Genomic DNA, 21,366 nt, shown 5'->3' on the forward strand with positions numbered 1-21,366 from the left:
GAAATAGTACATAATATATAAAAATATATGATATAAATAAAACGTAATGCATAAATAAAAATATTTATACCGAGGAATTAACATCGTGAGTAGTAGAAAAATATTAACAGTAAAGACAGATAAACGAAAATGAGATACCACACGAACGTGAACACGAGTTTCTTGTTTGCTTAATTATTATCGATGAAAGTAAATTTTTGATAGCTGTTTAGGAATATAAACGGAAACTTTTGCAGCGAGTATCAGACAAGTAAATCTATCGTACCAAGTATTTCCCGTATTCTTATATTTTACGATATAAGATATCTACACACGAGAGGATTGGTTCAAAGTTTCTCAATTGCGCACAGATATCGGAATCTTGTGTTTTACTGCTGGTCATGAGCGGAGCTAAGTTTAGCGACTCGAGCACCGCATGAAAGCTTTCGAAGCGACTTGATTTTCGATAACAGAAGTGACGTCATTTGCAAGCCTCAGCAGGATAGAATGCATTTACTACATTCTTCGGGGACTTAGCTCACTGATTTTTCAATGATATTGTCATGTTGATGTTATTTTCTTGCGACAATTGAAATAACTGTATATTTATGGTCTAAGTTGAAATATTTGCATATTGAATATTGCAAAAATGTCATTTTAAATATCTGTTAAATTATTATAATTGTAACATTGTAATTGTAAATCTTATTTGTTATTAAAAACTAAAAATAGTTTTATGAATTTTTTAATAAATTGTTTACTTGTTTCAAAATTTTAAATGCAGTTTTTAAATACTATCTTTTTTATATCATACACCATGCACACACACACACACACACACACGTGTGTGTGTGTGTGTGGTGTGTGTGCATATAATATTATAGTTTTTAACTGTAATTGCCATTCACACTTGAAAAGTTAAGGTTTCAAGAGAGAGAGAGAGCCGGCTGCTAAAAACTAATCACCGATCTTGTCGATAATCACAGACAGCGTGAACTGTGTCCTTCGTGTTGTAACGCGCGTGGGGAAGTACGTGAATAATATAGAAACAGTCGGTGATAACTCGAGGTGTTTCCCGGTTCTCGCCCGCTTCATAACGCGATAACCGCTTCAAACTCCTAGACCATAACTTACGGATGAGAGACGCGCCGGTGCAAGCTTCTCACGGACATCGCTCTGTTCTTGTTGCGACTCGTGCTGGTGGTGATGGTGGTGGTGGTGGTGGTGGTCGTCGTCGTAGTGGTTGTGGTGGTGGCGGCGGCGGCGGCGGCGGCGATGGTGGCGGTGGCGGTGGCGATGGTAGTAGTGGTGGTAGTAGCAGTAGTGGTGGTAGTGGCGGTGGTGGTAGTGATGTTGGTGTTGATGCTGGTGCTGGTGGCAGCGGCGGTGATGGTGGTGGTGATGGTTGTCGTCGTCGGCGTCGTTGTTGCCATCATCACCGTCGTTGTGTAGCCTGTAGTTGTCATGGCCAAACCCGAGATCGGGCTGGCGCTTCCGTTCGGTGTGGCGCGGCGTGGCGCGGCTGCTGGGGGAGCGTGAGGCTCCCCTTGGGCCGCCACGGCCACCGCCGCCGACGTGAGGCCCGCCGAAGTTGCCAGGCCGGTACGCCGGAAGGGGCCCGAGGTAGCCACAAGTCGGCGTGCTAATCTGCGGGCGAGCCGACGGGCCAGGCGCGCCCCTGCGGCACCGGCACCCACGCTGGCGGCGTTTCTGTGCCACCCCCCGTACCCAGGGGGTGGTACACACACACTGAACTCGGTTACTGCACTTGACCACTACGTTCTTCACGCGCTTCCTTGCACGCAGCTTTCTCTTCCTTCCGGTTCTCTCTCACTTGTATTCTGCGTATGTATATCTTTTATATATATATAATTTTTTTTTTTTTTTTCATTAATTATCTTTAATCACCGGCCAGCTTTGAGCCGTGTTTTTCGGCCGCGATTTTATTAATTTTCGCCTTAGATTGTCGCTCGGTTGTTAGTTGAGCTTTTCTTCTTTCAGCAACGGAATAAATCTTGCGTACGTGCGTGCGTACGTGCCGCTGAAATATGGAAAACAGAAAGATATAATAATGGATGATTCGTAAGAAACGTTGAAGAGAGAGAGTACATAATTAATGACGTTGGGTGGGAGAACGATTTATCATGAAGAATTAAAAGTTACATTTTGTCTCGATTTATTTTATGCAATTTATGTATGGAGTGTAAATTATTGTAGCAAAATGACAATATATGCGCATATGTTTCAATTTTCCAAAATCAAATCTTAAAATTAAAAAAATTTCTTTATCTGAATCTCATTTTTTAAGATTTCTATCAATTTTTTATCAGTATTAAAGATGCATTGTATGATAAAATATAGTTTTACTCGCATTGAAAATCAAACAATTATGTGTTTCACAATTTAAGCGTCCAAGTTTCACGATTTACAGCCGTGATTATGCAAGTTGAATCACTGATACATGCTGAAACATTGTATTGCAATTGCATTGTATTGCAATAACACGGAATACCAACGAAGATGAATGTACAAAAAGTGAAATAGCCATGAATCAGAAAAATATTGGAGCTTGAATATACAAGAGCAAGTGACGTTATAAAATTCACCGAGTTAACAAATGTTTACGATACTTTGCCAATTTAGTGACACTATGTCTTGAAAGCCGATCGAGCTGTATAGTTGTTCGAAACCACTTTGCGAAATAAGCAATAAATATGTGCGCGTTGAATTTTAATGTATGACAAACTTGACAAAGGAGTTTGTCGAAGGCACGCTACTTGTTTACTCCTCTATTGGTACGAAAATCGTTATCCGACCGGCTCGTATGGAAATGTTGCGACATTTCTCGTATAACGTGTAATCAAAATGAGTGCATCAAGAGAAGAGAAAAGTATCATCTGAATTGTTTTGTGTAGAGTTCACTATCGAACAATTTTTCTGATTAATGCGACAAGTAAATCGAGGGTTTCGAGGTGTCGTTATTTCGCGGCTGATACAGAACGGAAAGGAAGAGACGGACTATAATGGGAAACGACAATATTCTCTCCATCGTTTTTGGTATAAATTTCAGCGTCGTATTAAAGATGATAGGCCGTATAGCCCTCGTTAAACTTTAAATTGAAAAATACCAGCGAGTATCACGTTATTGGAAAATTCCTTCTGCGCGCGTCCGGAAACTTTCTTCTTCGCTGTGCATCCTGCGCCGCGAGAAACAAAAATCAGATTTTAAAATATTCTGCACTCGGATTTGTAACACACGTGTATCGGATTTCGCACATTGAATATCTGATCAACTTTAATAATTATGTGCCAAGTATTGAATTGTGTCACATAGAAGGTGTACTGCTACGAGAGTTGCGTCATATACATTTTCTTCTGGGACACTGCGATCAATTGTAAAAAGATGCGATCGCAACACTCGCAATAAGTTGTGTGCTTAATTGTTATTTTTGTAATGTTATTTATGTATAAAGAACACAGAATCAAGTTTTTTTGCAGCAACGTGAAATGTATCTTTTTTATAAAATGCCAAAATTCCACTGCGGTATATAAAAAATCATTAAAAAGCTTTTTTGAAAATTTCGACTTTAGTCGAAACACGACTAAAATCAAGTTGATCGATTATTGTTGGTAATAGATAGAAAAATATAGGAAATCTCCGTCTAGGAAAAAATTATTTAGAAATCTGCCACATTGATAACAGCTGTTACTCTCTATAGAAATTAGTTGAAAAATACTATTAAATGTGACATTGCATGTTTAGATTGTTAAATTTATTAAACGATTGCCTCCACTACTCCTTTAATAGAAAATGATAATCTCCCATAAATTCTAATAATAGCTAACACATAATCTATATCAGTACAAACTGTCATGTGATACTTACAATTAGTAAAATGAAAAATAATTGTGTTTAAAGTAAAACACTTCTTTTTATCCGATTAAAATACAAGTAAAGTTTAATATATAGCAATACATTAATAAATATATTCTCATGGCTGAAAAACTACAAACGTAGTCCATATATAATATATCTTTGTGCTAGTTATTAAAATAATTTTAGTTACATTGGGATACAACTATACCATTAATGTAAAAACATTAAACGTCATCAATATTTTTCTGCTAAATTAATTGAGAAAACTAAGTTAATTTTTCGTTAAATTTTATTCAAATTGAAGAATAAAGCCGACATTGCAATCCAGTATGTTGCACAAATAGTAAATTCAACATTTTTAATTAAATACGGGGAACTCGATAATAGGCGATATATAATGCGATGTATTTTGTTAAGTTTTTCTTTTTGTCTAATCGTAATTTCTTAAGCAAATTACTTTAATTTTAAAATATGAAAATATATGACAATGGAATAGCTGCTATCTCAAAATATCGATGGAAAAGTTTCATTTCAATTTCCGAGCTAAACAATAAAAATTAATTTTTATATAAATATATTATTATTGTGTTTTTTGTGTGTGTTTGTATCTTTGTATCTTTGTTTCTAATTTACTTAAAATTTTCATATTTTTCAGTTTTTTAATTTCTTTTTTGTTTCTTTACAGAAAACGCCTTCTTGTGCTCCTTTTTGAGTCTTTTCTTGAGTCCGTCTATTCATTTTGGATGACTCAATGTTAATATCACCAAAGACAACAATCGTACATTAGGTATGTTCTTTTGCACAAATACGCACCTGGCAATCTATTGGGATGTAGTGACGAATAAAATCCCGCACAGATGGCGATTCATCATCCCATCTCGATCTCTCTCATCCCTGCACGCACGTTAGTGCAGGCGCAATTAAGTACCGGCGTCGTCTCCTCGACGTCTTCTCGGTGAGATCGGATAACGGGTCTCGGATTAAATCAATGTTATCACAGTCCACGAATTCGACGCACGAGCACCGCGATGAAGCCGATTATTATCCCGATCGAACACACTCGCATTACGTACCGCACTCTTTGCCATCGCGTCTCGCGTCGCGAACGTTCATTCATTCATGCTTGGCCCATCGTCGGTGGTTTCCCGTGAGAGCGCACGTGGGTGCTTACTCTCCCCTCTCACGATCGAGGGGGGATATATCTCGTTTATATATCATAATATCACAATGGACGATTTTCTTGCGTTTGTCAATACTTGCTGACAATTTTTATGTGGTAATATAATCTTAGACTTAGAAATCACAGTCGCGAATTGATAGCAGATCCTCGTGCGCGCCTTCTCGCGCGATATTCGTCGCGATATCCTCGCCATATCTCCATCGCTCATCAGGCATACTTTTTGTTTTTGACGCGATCACCTTCGAGAAGGAAGGGGAGCCGATCGCAACGTTCTTTATCTCTTTCCCTCGATTTCTCTCTTTATCACTCGTCGTTAACGGCGATGATCCGTGCGGCGATCAACCAACAGGCGTTTCTGCGCTTCGATCGATTTCCGCGTCGATTGTTTATCCTCTTCATCTACTGCGATTGCTGCGGACGGATTGCTGCATCTTCCTCTCACCTCTAACAAGCCCGATCACCGATCCCGGCCTCCGACTCGGCGGCGTTATCGATCATCCTTGCGCGTGTGTTTCCTGGTCCCTCCCCCCTCCCCCTCCCCCCTGCAGAAACTTTCTTTTCGACACAGCTTCGACTCTGTTCCCTGGCCGATGTGTGCGCGCGGGGAATTTCTCTCACCCTTCACCCTCTCTCTTCTCGTCCTTGACTTGTCGCCCGGAGGAAAGGAACAAGAACTATCACTCGACAACGCTGGACCACCAACTGCCGCCAACAACTGCCGAATCGTGGTGAACGTCGCACGACGGTAGCCACCGATCTCGTTGCTGCGTCGCAGAAGGTTGTCTGCTGTCGCTGCTGTTGCTCTCTGTTGTGCTCGTTCGTTGCTGTTGCTATTACTATTGACTTGGAGCGATGACGACTCGAACTGCTGTCCGCGCTGTGGCACGAATTTACGCGCGAGCTCTTCCGCGGTTGAGCTGTCGGCTTCCTGGGGGAGCACGCGGCACACGATGCCATCGTCCTCTCTGTGCCCGTGTCGACTGCCGACTGTGTGCCGGCACAGAATCGTCTTGTCTCTCGATGACGAGGACTGCCGTTGGGATGGGCACGCGTTCTCAGTAGTCGTTCACGACAGGGCGATACGACCGGCAACTTTCGCACGGATCCTATCGCTGGATTCTATCGGTCGACACCTGCACACTTCTACCGTGTGTTGCGAATGCTCCGAACCGTCCGAGTTTCATCATAACTACCTCTTGTTGCGAGGTTGGTGCCATTTCAATAAATCGGAATAATATTGTGAATATGAGGTGAAACAAGATATTCGATAAATCAAGTACAGAATATACGAGAAAGAAGAGATTTTTCTGGGGTCTCACAGTCAAATAGTTGTGCATTTGTTAACGCTCATTTCGCAAATCTTGAATTTTTACGAGTGTCACTACGAATTTTTACGCGACGACATTTTCACTTGCGGTTCAGGACGACGTACGTCTGATCGCGACGTGCTGCTCTTCCATTGCACTCTCACTCGGTTGCGACGACGCGTCATCGTCGTCGTGATGGATGCAATCGCGTCATCGCGCACCATCTGTACGTCGCACTCTCATCGCGAAGGGAACAGGATCCCGATGGTCACTCCGCCTAATCCACTCCGTGACACACGACTCGCGTAACTGTGATACTGTCGTTTCGTTGTCGTCGTCGCCGTCGCCGTCGCCGTCGTCGTCGTCGCCGTCGTCGTCGTCGTCGTCGTCGTCGTCGTCGTCGTCGTGGTTGTGGTCGTAGTCGTCCTTGTGGTCGTCGTAGTCGTTCTGAAGGCGGTGCTAGTCGTCGTTGTCGTGGTCGTGGTCGTAGTCGTGGTTGTCGCCGTCTTCGTGATCGTCGTCGTCGTCGTCGTCGTCGTTGTCGTCGTCGTCGTCGTCGTCGTCGTCGTCGTCGTCGTCGTCGTCGTCGTCGCAAGGACTCTCGTGTCGTTGTCCGGTGCGTTTGAGGATGATTCGAATTATGAGCGAATCCCGATGAACAGAAGGACTCTACCGGGTGACTGCCTCGATTCTTAACGAAGGATCTTACGTACCGAGAGCACGACTCGCCGACAGCGATGAGGACGACTCCGTGAATCGAGCGCGGGCGGAAACTGGCTGCTCGACGGCGGTCCCCGGCTGGCGGCGAATACCGTACTCCGAACTCCACATTCGGCACCACGGTTGGTCCTCCTCCACGTTCCTCCGCTTCTCGCGCAAGCTCTCCTCTCTGTCTCTTTCCCCCTCTCTTCTCGCTCACTCAGTTCTTCCTTTTTGAGTTTTTCCAGGCTTTCTGCTATCTCTTGCTTTCTTATCTCATCACCCACATTTTTCTTTGTTTTTTTTAAATTCTTTTTTGTTTGTCGTCTATCTTATTTGATTCTTCTTTACAAGTTTTTTTTTTAATTTGTCTTGCTTACTTATCGCATCTTCCTTTTTACATTTTACACTTTTACTATTCCAGTTTTTTTTCACCTGCCTTTTTCCTGCTTTTCATCTTCTGTTCAACCTCTCCGTCGTCCGCCTCGCCCATCCGTACTCTCTTTCCGTCGACCTCTATCGCGCACTACTCTGTCGCATTTTCCGCTTATTGGAGTTTCCAGTCATCTCTCGGCCTCAACGTGGGGTGCGAAGCAACTTGACTTTTTATTGTTACTATTAATGTGTAAAAGATTGCAACATGCACGAGTTCTTATCGGTTATGACGCATACCGCATGAAGGTTTAGGAAAAGCCTCTTTTTCACCAATATTCACCAAAATACATACAAAAAAAGTTCCACCACTCTTCTGCCTTTTACTTGCTGCTCCATATGTGAACTCGACAGAATATGAGATACACAGTGATACTCTCCGTACATAGGAGAGCGTGCACTATTGTATGTGTCTGTTTGTCTGTCTGTCTGTCCGTCCGTCCGTCCGTCCGTCTGTCTGTCTGTCTGTCTGTCTGTCTGTCGTCTATCTATCTATCTATCTATCTATCTATCTATCTATGTATCTATCTATCTATCTATCTATCTATCTATTTATCTATCTATCTATCTATCTATCTATCTATCTATCTATCTATCTATCTATCTATCTATCTATCTATCTATCTATCTATCTATCTATCTATCTATCTATCTATCTATCTATCTATCTATCTATCTATCTATCTATCTATCTATCTATCTATCTATCTATCTATCTATCTATCTATCTATCTATCTATCCATCCATCCATCCATCTGTTTATCTAAATATGTGTATGTATGTGTGTGGGAGGAAGGTGCATATTTGTGTGTGTGTGTGTGTGTGTGTGCACGCGCGCGCGTCTCTGCAGCAGCCGTGTTACATATGTAAGAGTAACCCCAACACGTCGATGTTAGGCGGCTGATAGCCGGCCTCGCACTGCTTCATCGATATGGCTACGCGCCGTTGACAACGGCAGCGGCTTGGCCCGTGCATTCTCCGCTCCTCTCTAGTCACCCATCGCGCCGCTCCGAAGCAAAAAATCGCCACCCTCTCGTCCTGACTCGGGCGCCACATCGTGACGCTACCTGGAAGCGATTCAAAACATGATTTTTGGTGCAAGAAATTATTCTGTTCCTAACATTTTTTAATTTTTTTGCAGTGTTTAATATTATTAAGTTAATTTTTTCTATCCGCGGAAGTGTACTATTGATATAACAAAAGCAACTTGTATAAAATGCTTGAAAAATAAAATTCTATACTTCTATTTATTTCTTTTTATTTAGATTTGAAGACAAGTAATTCGCAAGAATAACTTTTATGAGAAATATGCTTATTTTTAAGTTGGCTGTAATCTGATGGGTTGGTATAGTAAATAGATCTTTGTTATATTAAAAAATCAAGGATCAAGATTTTCATCAATGCAGAACAATAAAAAAATCAATTTTTGTATATAACGTGCAATATACGGGTTTTATTGATGGAATATAATATATAAATGTATCTTTTATTTTAAGTATTGTTTCCTTTCTTTTGCTGCCGAGAAAATTTATATCACATATACACTTTATTTAACTAATTAGTTTAAAAATACAACCAGTTATCGTGCATTTAATCCTATCTGTCTGAAATCATTAATGTAATCTTATTTTTTTTACGCCTACTATTTTAACCAGATTTGATAATAAAATATATCTATGTTTAGAAGATATTTAAATTAACATACCATAGTAAACTAAATATTTATATTTCTTGCTCCAAATAATAAACTTATTTAACGATAATAAGCATACACATTTTATTGCATTCTCTAAATTAATAAAATAACTCAAGAAGCACATTGATAAAAGTTGAAAATTCTTTCATAGCTTCAATATAAAAAAATATCTAAAACATTTAATCAAAAGATGCTTGTAATCAATTTTTTATCATAGATTTATATATAAATTTGTCACACACACACACAGATTTTTTGAACATGTATACGAATAATATTTTCAAAGGCCAACTATATTAAATACCACAATACCATAATCTAATTTAATTAGCAACATTTACACTGCTCTGATTCAAATGCGACATGTATCTCATGTCCTACGTCTCAAAGCTTACTGATAATAAGAGAGAGAGGGAGGGAGGAGAAGAAAAGGAATGTTCTCTATCGAGCGACGTCGATCATTGTCTGCCTGACGAATGCGACATTGTAACTACTCACGGAAAATATAGAGTGATCGTAAATTTGCGCTTATACTCTGTTCTCATTTTGTTAAAAAATGCGATTGTAAACTTTGATGTCTCTCGACTATTAACAATAAAACTAATATTTTCTGAAACATACTTAAAACTCTTAAGTTTTAATATAAACAAGATTTTCACAAGTTATTCGTGTTATCATCATTCGCTTTTATTTTTTTAAAACTTTTTTTTAATTTTTTGATAATAACAAATATGAAATTGTAATTATCAATAATATTTTTATATTTTATTACATATTTTATCAAATATAATAAACAATTTTTTTTATTGCAACGCTCATGCTTTTGGTGACATTTTACTTGCTCTTGTTTGATATTAGAGTAAATGTGAATTTTTTATATCAACCTTTTAAGATATGTCATAAGATAATATTGCCGCTTATATCGAAATATGTAACATTCGCCAAAACTAGAATTATCGAGATGCAGAGATATAATAATACTTTCATTTGCAATAGTGTGTAAGGTAAGCAGTCTACTTGATTCTATTTCTGCTTCTATAACGCTCTCAACAAGTCCTGCATCAAGTACGAGTGATAATTATTTTTGCAAATACACGTTACACGAATGAGCGCAATAATGTAATTGCTTCGCGTTATATTTGGAAAACACACGACTCTATCGATTATCGCGTGACAAGTCTGAAAGTGAAAGATGGTACTTGAAGTGACATCTTGTGGCATTTGATTGTATTACAAAAGCACAGCTGTGTTCATATATGATTACTGTGATTGGTGCATACTTGTAGATTTATCACTATTCTGTTAAATACAACTGGAGTCTGATATTCGACAGCTGTGGTCGAGTGACATGTGATTATTTAACATGTGCGAAAAGTTAAACATAAGATAAATAAGAGTTAATTTACAAGTTATATAAATTAAACAATAGTGTATTTCATTATGATATATGAATATTTAAATACGACATAGTTGATCCAGAAGCATTTTATTCTGAATATTAGGGTATATATGCTAAAAAAGATTTTACCATCTCGATACTCATGAAAAGGTTCTTTCCGCAGCTGTCAGGTGTTGTCGCGGTGTGTGAAAGATCGCTACATGCCGTCTACTCTCGTCGTATTCGTGGTCTCGACTCTCGATGGATCGAAATATCGATCAGAGTGCGCATCAGGTGTAATCTGTCAGATTTACAAGCTTTTATGCACGTTCCTATATACTTTCTCGGAATCTCAGTAACATGCGATGCATGCAATAATACGCGAGTGATGTCAATGTAATTTCCGTGTCACTTGATGTACACATAACAACGTATGCTAGTCGTATGCTAATATCGACCTCGTCGGACCGCGACATTGTGAGCCTGTGGGCTCTTTCACCACTCTTTTCTGCGAATTACAAAACATCCCAAGCCATTTTTCTAGCTTTTAGATCGCAAACAAACGTGCTCTAGCGATCCGCAATGGCGGAGACGAATGGGGCCGCGAATTTGAATACAAAAAACGGCAATTTCATCTGTGGCGTGGTGGAAGGTACGTGGTGGACATGTCGCAGACAATCCGGTATCACTCTGATTTTTACGTGAATATTTACGGTTATGATAGCGGACTCAAATGGTGAATGCACCTTTCCTGTTTTATTTGTATTATTTGTCAGACTTGTCACATATTTTTTTTCTTTGCAGGTTTTTACGGCCGACCATGGACCACCGAACAACGGAAGGATCTCTTTCAAAAGTAAGCTCATATCAGAAATATGATTGTGTATTAGAAACGAATTAATAAAATATTAATTGTTGTCGAGTAGATGTTAAAACAAATTTGTATATATTTATTAGCAAATTCTTGATTGTAACACTGTTAATTGTGCTTTATTTTTATTAACAGTAGTCAGTGGTTAAAAAGGACTAATAAAAATACTATCCTAATACTTTGTAACAAATTTTATATTATTTTTTTTTATACTGAATGCACATTAACTTGTTCTCCTGTGAGTGTGCTTCAATGGCACCTATATATTATGTTGATAATAAATCATCCTATTAATTGAACTGTGCATATTATTAGATTGAAAAAATGGGGAATGGATTCTTATTTGTATGCCCCAAAAGACGATTATAAACATCGTGCTTATTGGAGGGATCTATATACAGTGGAAGAGGCGGAGCATCTGACTGGTCTAATCACAGCAGCTAGGGAATATGGAATAACATTTTACTACGCATTATCTCCAGGATTGGACATTACATATTCTAGTTCGAAGGAAGTCACTGCTTTGAAGAGAAAATTGGAGCAAGTCAGTCAGTTTGGCTGTACAGCATTTGCATTGTTATTCGATGATATAGAACCAGAAATGAGTGAAGCTGATAAAGAAGTGTTTCAATCGTTTGCACATGCTCAAGTATGTATGCAATATTGATGCAGTTTATAAGCTTAGTAAATTTAGTGTTAGTAAATTGACAATTTTGTACATTAGTATATTTTCGACATTTAATAACATATTTAAATTACGCATTACAATTTTTACTATTCTTTTTTATTATTTATAGGTTTCTGTCACAAACGATATTTTTCAACATCTCGGTCAACCTCGTTTCCTTTTATGTCCCACGCAATATTGCGCAACACGTGCAATGCCAAATGTCGCATCTTCAGAATACCTCAACACTCTTGGAAGTAAATTGGCTCAAGAAATTGATATAATGTGGACTGGTCCTAAAGTCATATCGAGGCTTTTAACTGTAGAATCTATCCAAGAAATCACAGAAGTGCTCAGAAGACCACCAGTTATTTGGGATAATTTACATGCTAATGATTATGACCAGAAGAGAGTATTTCTCGGACCATATTCTGGCCGTTCTCCTGATCTTATACCTAAGCTAAGAGGAGTGTTGACCAATCCAAATTGTGAATATGGAGCAAATTTTATAGCAATTCATACGTTGGCTCAATGGAGCAGATGCAATGTCGACGGGAAGAGAGATCTAAGTTTAAGTATGTTTTTTCTCTTTATATTCTACCTTATAAATTTTTCTTTTTCTCGCGAGAATGAGAGAAATGTTGCTCGAAGATAATTAGACCGAAAATTGAATTTGAGTCTTTTTCCTTTTGCTTTCTCTTTCTTTCTGATATGACTTATGCATCGATAATCTTGTCGAATCTCACATCTTCTAAATGGTTATTATACATATACGTTATACAGAATTAAATGGTGCATAAAAATAAGGACAGCTGACTAATATGTAATAATAATTTAATAGTTTAGCGTTAATAATAAAAATACAGAAGTGATAAGAAAACTGATGAGAACTATTGTGCAATTGTAGATGACACTGTATCAGCGGATATTAAATTAGAAACTGAAACAGAAGATGGCGTTCTTGGTGAAGATGTTCCGTCGACGTTATCGCCAAATATGTATCATCCTCGACACGCTTTGAAGCATGCAATAAGCGAATGGCTAGTAGAATTTGACAAGAAGAAGGCAGCTTGGGGAGTAATAGTCAAACCACAACCGTGTGTCGCGCCTACGATACCTATTCCAATAATTCCCTCTGTGAACACGTGCATGAGTCTCACATCAACGACAACAACCACAGTTTCTGCCACATCTACGGCTGGAACGAATTCTCATCTTCAAGCGTTGGCCGAAGTTTGTTCAACTGTAACAAGTAGCAGTGATAGTTTCGCGCAACCTCCGTCTGGACCTGTGATGAACTCGCTAGTATCAGATATAAAGGTGGTCAGCGAGCCTGTTTTGACTACATTGTCTACTAATATGAGTGGTGAACCGCCGTCAACAGGATTATCTTCTATAGAACCTATGGACTGCAATACAACTCCAAACAACTCGCCAGCGCACATAGCGAAAATTCCAACGGAAGATGACGCTATGGTAGATAATACTTCTGTAAGTCATTAAAAATTTTTGAAAGTCTAATTATGCATATATACTCGTGTTTTTCTCTGTTAGACGTGCAGCGAAGCTTCTGGAAGTATGCAGGTGGAAATGGATGGTACTTCCCCCACGGCCAACGGTACGCAAATGATAATAGAAAACGATAGTGAAAATCATGAGAGTTCTGATAATGCGGACACGACATCTCAAGAACCTGTAGATATTGACAAACAACTTACGTACGAAGATCTGTCGCTATTGTGTGATCTATTCTACTTACCGTTTGAGCACGGTGGTCAAGGAATTCAACTGTTGCAAGAATTCAATTGGTTGAAGAGCAATGCTCATGCTGTTATGAAAAAGTCTAAGGAGGAAGAAGCAGCATCTGAATCAGACGTGAGTTACGAATTGCGAATAAAGTTATTGATTTATACAAACTTAATGTTTTTTTGCATATATCTGATTGAAATGCCCTCAGATTGAAGAATGGCATCTTCGTGCAGCCAAACTAAATGACATGTGTAATGCGGTAAATAGATTATTCCAAAGGCTCACATATTGTAACAATCGCGAATTGCTGTACGATCTGTACGCATACGTATGGGATATGAGGGGAATAGTATGCCTCCTCAATAGTTACGTGAAATGGCTGGGTAAGTGGCATTTGATTCATATACAAAATATCTGACAATATTAGAAACTACATAATATGAAATATATTCTAAGAAAGAAACAGCCCGTCTTTCATGAAAGAAAGAAAACGCGAAACTAAAAAAGTTTTTAAAAAAGATCCAAGTATATTTATGTTGCATTATATACAAATTTATAAGTTTTATTACAAAATTAACGTAATCTCCTCTAATCTTTTATTAAACGTTTAATCAAATGATTTGCTTTACATTATATTATGTACATATACCAGTTTGTATACAAATAATATTTGTATTACAAATAATATTTGTTAAATCTTGTCGGATATTAAAACTATATATGAATCAAAATAAGAATTTTATAAACAGTGTTATTATTTTTATAAAATATAAAGAAAGTCAATTTGAAATGCTAGTATGCTGGTACAAGGAAAATATGCACGCACAAAGGAAAAATTCAATGGTACTATAGGCTTTATAATTTTAAATATATATACTCTTATACACAGATAAAAATATATACTCTTGTTGTATACTATATTAACAATTTTATATGCAAACAATTATCTTATAAAAATTAGTTTTTCTCAATAATATTTACAATAATATTTATTTTACAATATAACAGTGTTTGAATTAAAATTTAAAATTGTATGTCCACTGTGTTATAGACAATGCTGTTGTTGACTTTTCTCAAAAACATTATAATTTATTACCTATACTTGTATTTCAGAGCAAAAGTGTCTTGAGTATTGGTAAGTGAATGTCATCTTATTTTTTGTTATATAACTTTATCTTTTTACAAGGAAAATATTTTTTTCGGCATTGTAATCATAAAGTTAAGATGTTTGTAGTTACAATGTACGGTGAATTTTTTATTTTGTTGTCAAAATACAATTGAATATTCAGCGTTAAGTTTGAATAAATCATTTATTATAAAAATTTTACATATTGAATTTAAAAAAGCAAAATTATCCAGTACCATTGTAATATTAGCAATACGATAATTGTGTGAGTGCATTACATATATTTCCTTGTAAATTGATGTGAATTGTGCTGCGAAATATCTTCTTATATGTATTTGACGCTTAAGATCCGTAAATTACTGATTGTTTCATAAATATTACTTTACATAATTTCTTATTTTCTTTACAATATATATTTAATATTATTTATGTATGTGAGAGAAGAAAACAGGAAATTTACATCTTTTTTGTTTACAAAGCAATATATGATATTTTGGAGAATATATATATATATTTTTTTAACATTATAGATTTCTCTAAAGAAAAAAAACTTTACTTCCAAAAACGATAATTTTAATGAAATGTTGGCAATGGATTTTTTCTGTTTATTTGCATACTATGGTTTATTTGCTACTATGTAATTGCATAATACTATGCAATTTTTGTAATTTACATAATATTAGGTATTAAAGGCCATCAGTAATATTCGGAAACGCACATGCCACAACCTGTATATTCGTGAATTAATAATATGCATTTGTTTCTGCGCATTAGAGATAAATGCATTTTTGCATTGCGTGCGCTTAGAGAAAATTTTGCTGTAAGTCAGAATTATATAGAAACCAACCTGTATACATGTGTATATACATACATATATATTTTTATTTTCACTAAACTCTTACGAAAGAACATAATATGTTATAAATACGCAAAATATATTGAGATATTCTCTGAATGACAAGTTTTAGCTATTTTTATCTCTAATACTTTTCACCTTTGTAAAAACGATTCTGACTAATAGCTGCTGGTTTATGTTGGCAAGTATGGTATAGGCAAGCCACAATATTCTCTCTCTCTCTCTCTCTCTCTCTCTCTCTCTCTCTCTTTTTTATTTTATAATTTTTCTTCTCATAAAGTATATATTAGTATACACAATTTTTTAGAGTACATATATTTTATATGTCTCAAGATGTTTTGCATTGTGCACAAAATTGCTTTATTAAAAATTCATGAAATTTACAAGTGACATATACATGTGACAAAAAAATGAGAAATATATTGATGTGGCTTTCCCATGCAATGGCGCGAAAATGGCGAAAAAAAACAAAGTGGTTTTATGAGACAGTATTCAACAGCATCTTTATGGACGTCAATAAATACATTTTAGAAAAGTAATTGTACACCAGCTATTAACATATCAATCGACTTTCTTTCCAGATAACATGAAGCAGGAGTGTGTTTTATACATAATTTTTATATTGATAGATGATTTTGAAATTAAAATTCTCTCAATTGAACATTAGCTTTATGTATGTCTATATTTTTTAACTTGTTTCTTTTTTATGCCAATTTAGTTATTACTATCAACATGTGTGGATTACTTAAGACCTGTAATAAACATTCTCCTGTAGAATACAAATATATCAGGATAATTATAGCTTTGAGTTATTTACTAACTCGCATTTTTGTGTTTTTTGTCTTGTTGATAGCATTTGGCAGATTCCCATCGACGATGACAACGTTTACCCAGGGCAGCTATACATGTATGCGGTTCAACTGTTTTTGAGTAATACAGCAGAAAGCGCGCGAAATAACAAAGTTTCAAACATTGCAGTGATGAATTGCATCTGTAAATCTTTGAGACTTTACGAAAGACATCTCATTTATCTCATTTTGTATAAGCGCGAGAGATGTGCGCGTATAGAAGCAGCCTTGTAACAGTTCGAAAAATCAATGTGTATAAAACACGTTTATTTTCGCGGTTTGCAACATGATGGACGTGCTTCTCGTATATCGCAAAACTTGTATGTATGTCCCTTTATTTAACATAAACAGTAAAACAGTAAATAATTCACTTGTTTTATAATTATATTATGCACATATTGTAGAATAATTATTATACTTTTTGGATTAATTTTTTTCATGTTTATATAATTTACATTAGTTTGGATATGTAATTAACTCATAGCTCCATTACAGATTTTTTTTTAAATTTACATTCCAAATTGTTCGAATGCATGACGGAATTGATCAATCAACATGGTGATTTTAATATTTTTGCGCATTTGAAGCGCGTCCATCAAAAAATTATATAGAATTGGCACAATTTAGCAAACAGGAAATTATAAACTCTTGAACATTTTCCGTCTGTAAATCTTTGATCATTTGTGATAAAAAATATTTTTCCAATTTTTTTTATTTTGCGAATAAATGACAATGTCTTATGATCTTACTTACTATTAACAATAGGATTATCGTCAGAAATATTGTTTTTTTTATCTTAAATGATCAATTACTCTTATACCCTCCTTTTGCCAACTTGCCTGTACTAATTTATTTTATTTTAGTTTCAGAAACTATATATTCCTTTCAGGCGTGATAAACAATTTTATTTCAGGCGCATATTGGCAAACTGGACTATTATTCCATTTTTCCTATACTTCAATCTAGTGCTTCAAGAGTTTAGCATTGCGCGAGCTTTGGTGCAGCACATATGATATTCTTTGTTTTTCTACTTATCTTAATTTATTCTGAATAAAACATTGCATTTAGATAATTAAAATTAAAATTTCTAGGAAGTTAGTATAATACAGTTCTTTAAACTTTACCTTAAACTACAATATATCATGTTTATACGTCTATTTTTATCATAAAACGTATAAATTTCTACCAAATTCTTACTTGAAATTTATAAAAATTGGTGCACCTTAGCTATCCGATTGGATGGTTTATTCTTTCTTTCTTTCTTTCTTTCTTTCTTTTTTTCTTTCCTTTCCTTCTTTCCTTTCTTTCTTTCCTTTCTTTCTTTCCTTTCTTTCTTTCCTTTCTTTCTTTCCTTTCTTTCTTTCCTTTCTTTCTTTCTTTCTTTCTTTCCTTTCTTTCTTTCTTTCTTTCTTTCTTTCTTTCTTTCTTTCTTTCTTTCTTTCTTTCTTTCTTTCTTTCTTTCTTTCTTTCTTTCTTTCTTTCTTTCTTTCTTTCTTTCTTTCTTTCTTTCTTTCTTTCTTTCTTTCTTTCTTTCTTTCTTTCTTTCTTTCTTTCTTTCTTTCTTTCTTTCTTTCTTTCTTTCTTTCTTTCTTTCTTTCTTTCTTTCTTTCTTTCTTTCTTTCTTTCTTTCTTTCTTTCTTTCTTTCTTTCTTTCTTTCTTTCTTTCTTTCTTTCTTTCTTTCTTTCTTTTCTTTTCTTTCCTTTTTTTCTTTTCTTCCTTCCTTTTTTTCTTTTCTTCCTTCCTTTTTCTCTTTTCTTCCTTCCTTTTTTTCTTTTCTTCCTTCCTTCCTCCTTCCCTCCCTCCCTTCCTCTTTTCCTCCTTTCCTTCCTTCCTTCCTCTTTTCCTCCTTTCCTTCCTTCCTTCCTCCCTTCTTCCCTTTCTCCCTCCCTCCCACCCTTCCTTTCTTCCTTCCTTCTTTTCTTACCCCCGCCCCCCTCTCACCTTTTTCGTCTTCCTATCTATCTATCTATCTATTGTATAAATATATATATTATATTTTTTCTAATTACCATGAAACGAAAAGATATTTTAACATAAATGAGAGAAAGAAATGTGATACATCTCCAGTCGAATTGTATCTTTGCATGTTAAAGATTTAAGCAAAATTGATGCCCATAGCAGTGGAAGCCAATTGAAATTAAGTTATACGCATAACGCGCGAATTTAAATCAATTTCCTGCTTTATTAAAAATAATCCTGTCTTGGGATAGGGTTCTCAAATGGTTGGAAAGAAACATTTATGAGTGGAGAACAGGAGCCATGGGTTTTCCGCGGTGGACTTACAGCTGATTTACAGGTGCTTTTAATTTTCTTATCTACATTTATATTTAACTAATGTTTGTAAAATATATTGAAAAATATTACTTTTGTATGTTTAGAGATTAATTCCAGTGGACAGTGGTAATGATTTATTTGTTTATAAAGCACCAGAAGTGCCCAGTAGTAAAATATATACAATTCGGCCGTATTTACCGAGTGATGAAGAAGCGATTTATGCGGTGTGTAATCAAATCAATAATTGTACAACTTCATCAGCTATAGCAGACAGGTACAATATTTATATGTAATATATTAATATATAACTTATATTTTCTTAAATATGCAAACCATTCTGAATAAATATCTATTTGTTATTTAGATTTGTTGGAGGGTTTCTAACGTTGAGTCCAGAGTTATGTATGGTTGTTGAAGATGAAAACTGTATAGTGGGTTATGCAATGGCTACATTAAATATAAAATCGTATAATCAGAAGATGGCTGTTTCCTGGATACCTGAATTGCGAATCAAATATCCCTTGGATAATAACATTAACGAATTGCCACAAAATGTTCAGGTATGAGAGTAATAATGATTTATTTGTAGGCCTAAATTATTAGAAATGGTCTAGAATGTTAAAATGTACATTTTATTCATTTGTGTACATATGTAACTTGTAAATGTATAAAATGTACATTTTAATATTCCAGACTATTTCTTTATTTAATATATATAAAATTTCAATGCATTGCAGTAAAAAAAATGTACATCCTAAAATATTAACCTACCAAATGTTATTTATTATTGATATACATTTCATTCATTTTTATGTCTTAGAATCTTATACCATAACATGTGATAGGCTTAGAACTTTAGAATGTACATTTCTTTTACTACGATGCATTAAAATCTTATATTTTACATAAAGAAATGGTCTAGAATGCTAATCAACTGATATTGAAAAGTTGATCATTATTAAGAAATGTTTCAAGTTCTTACATAAATTTGATAATTTTTTTTATCGCAAATATTTGTCAATAATTACATAGATATAATTATTAACGTAAGGATTATTGAATTAAATATGATAAAACGTAAATTTTAATTTTTATTTTAATCAGTTGTACTTTCTTTTTATATTTGATATTTTTAAGGCTAAATTGCGCGCGTGTAGCGTTTGCAATATTGTTATAATTTTATTAAATTTACACGTTCTACAATTTTACACATGCTTTCGTATTGTATGACGATGTTGAAAAATTACAGGATGCCATACAGTATTTCCATTCGTTCATTCCGGATGTATCGGAGCAATTGTGCAGGCAGCATCCATCGAAACTTGTATGTGCTGTATTGCCAAGTATAACAGATCATTCTGCTTGCAAACGTTTAATAACTTGTGTTCTTGCGGCTTTAAGAGCAAATGGTATGCGAGTTTCTTAACTAAACATAGATAAAATAGATAATAAAGAATTTGATTTTTATAAAAAATTATACTAGTTGAATGTAATCTAATTTAAAAAAAATTTTTTTTTATAGTAAATATATTGTTAAAGCAAGCACATAAAATACTATTCATAAGTAAATAGCTCATGGTGTATAATATTATTCAGTTTATTATGTTTTGAAATTAAAAGTGTAAAATGAATATTATTATATGTATATGCCATTTCAAGTTTTAATAATAATATATTATATCACTATGTGGGACATGTTTTTCAGGTTCTTTTGGAGTACACACAACGATATCGTCAACGGATAAAGAATCTCACGAATTCTACGGCAAACTAGGTTTTGTTGATTTGAATCCGGTGCACGAGGAGCATTCTGGGATCAAGACCATGTGTAGAAGTTTCTAACAAAGAATCAACACACCAGTGATTTTTGTTAATAAAGTGTATTTGTTTGGACCCTCTCTCTCTTCTAAGAAATCAATAATTTCTTAGCTTCTATAACATACAGATTATTGATGAAATTGAGGCTTTATTTAAACATTTTTAAAAAGCAAATATGCCAAGCATGCCAATACGATAGGTTCAAAAGTAAGTGTACTTCTCTTAGGAGTGTATGTTACGATCAGATACTGGTAATATTATTTGTAATCCGATAGAATCTTTCTCACGATATCGAAATCTCTATACATGTTTGATACAAATGTATACATATGTACATATGGCATAATTAATATCGAGTCTTAATATTGTAGAAATATTTCTGCAGTGTCGGAAAAAAAGAACACTAATAAGCGTACATTGTGCAATAATCAGATTCGTTTTCAATATAATATAAACTCGATTCTTTATTTTATTGAGAATTATGTTTATGTATCACAACATTATGACACTAGTATCTCTTATCAATTTACATTGTATTGGAATTCTTTTTAAATACGATATTCATATAAAATTCGAAACAGTGTAAGAAGTGCCAGTATGCGTGTTT

The 21,366-nt window shown here is 35.3% G+C and overlaps 2 protein-coding genes and 1 long non-coding RNA gene across 12 annotated transcripts in view; 1 reads left to right on the forward strand and 2 right to left on the reverse strand.

The window, feature by feature from the left end:
- Nucleotides 1-6,585, reverse strand: part of Ih (hyperpolarization activated cyclic nucleotide gated potassium channel Ih) — a 120,853-nt gene extending 114,268 nt beyond the window's left edge. For all 7 annotated transcript variants that reach the window (XM_012375716.2, XM_012375715.2, XM_012375712.2 and 4 more), the window contains exons 1-2: nt 4,670-6,585; nt 1,114-2,020 (exon numbers count right to left, since the gene is read on the reverse strand). In XM_012375716.2, coding sequence (XP_012231139.2) covers nt 1,114-1,445 — 332 coding nt within the window. In that variant the 5' untranslated portion in view covers nt 1,446-2,020; nt 4,670-6,585. The remainder of the gene's footprint in view (nt 1-1,113; nt 2,021-4,669) is intronic.
- A 656-nt stretch (nt 6,586-7,241) lies between these two features.
- LOC136999467 (uncharacterized) lies at nt 7,242-8,499 on the reverse strand. The gene is made up of 2 exons (XR_010889850.1): nt 8,338-8,499; nt 7,242-7,820 (listed from the first exon to the last, which is right to left on the reverse strand). It is a non-coding gene; the product is annotated as an uncharacterized lncRNA (long non-coding RNA).
- Nucleotides 8,500-10,513: 2,014 nt separating this feature from the next.
- Nucleotides 10,514-21,354, forward strand: Oga (O-GlcNAcase). Of its 4 annotated transcripts, none has more exons than XM_012373346.2 (13): nt 10,517-11,201; nt 11,354-11,405; nt 11,736-12,069; nt 12,218-12,662; nt 12,995-13,578; nt 13,642-13,962; nt 14,045-14,219; nt 16,672-16,725; nt 18,878-18,963; nt 19,046-19,215; nt 19,306-19,501; nt 20,191-20,350; nt 20,647-21,354. In XM_012373346.2, exons 1-13 carry the CDS (start codon nt 11,132-11,134, stop codon nt 20,781-20,783), a joined length of 2,784 nt encoding a protein of 927 aa, XP_012228769.2. In that variant the 5' UTR covers nt 10,517-11,131; the 3' UTR covers nt 20,784-21,354. The 4 variants fall into 4 exon arrangements, with proteins under 4 accessions (XP_012228791.2, XP_012228769.2, XP_012228777.2 ...); XM_012373354.2 differs by having other exon boundaries at nt 12,995-13,563; XM_012373361.2 differs by lacking the exon at nt 10,517-11,201 and adding an exon at nt 11,252-11,285.
- Nucleotides 21,355-21,366: the final 12 nt, after the last annotated feature.

The sequence above is a fragment of the Linepithema humile genome, chromosome 4, assembly GCF_040581485.1.
Source record: "Linepithema humile isolate Giens D197 chromosome 4, Lhum_UNIL_v1.0, whole genome shotgun sequence".
NCBI classification, from domain to species: Eukaryota; Metazoa; Arthropoda; class Insecta; order Hymenoptera; family Formicidae; genus Linepithema; species Linepithema humile.

What these genes read in the sequence shown, in the direction of transcription:
- Oga (XM_012373346.2), top strand. Translation starts at nt 11,132, where the DNA reads ATGGCGGAGACGAATGGGGCCGCGAATTTGAATACAAAAAACGGCAAT. An exon ending in AATCGTTTGCACATGCTCAA is followed by an intron (nt 12,070 to 12,217) that starts GTATGTATGCAA and finishes TATTATTTATAG; the next exon opens with GTTTCTGTCACAAACGATAT. An exon ending in CTATGGTAGATAATACTTCT is followed by an intron (nt 13,579 to 13,641) that starts GTAAGTCATTAA and finishes TTTCTCTGTTAG; the next exon opens with ACGTGCAGCGAAGCTTCTGG.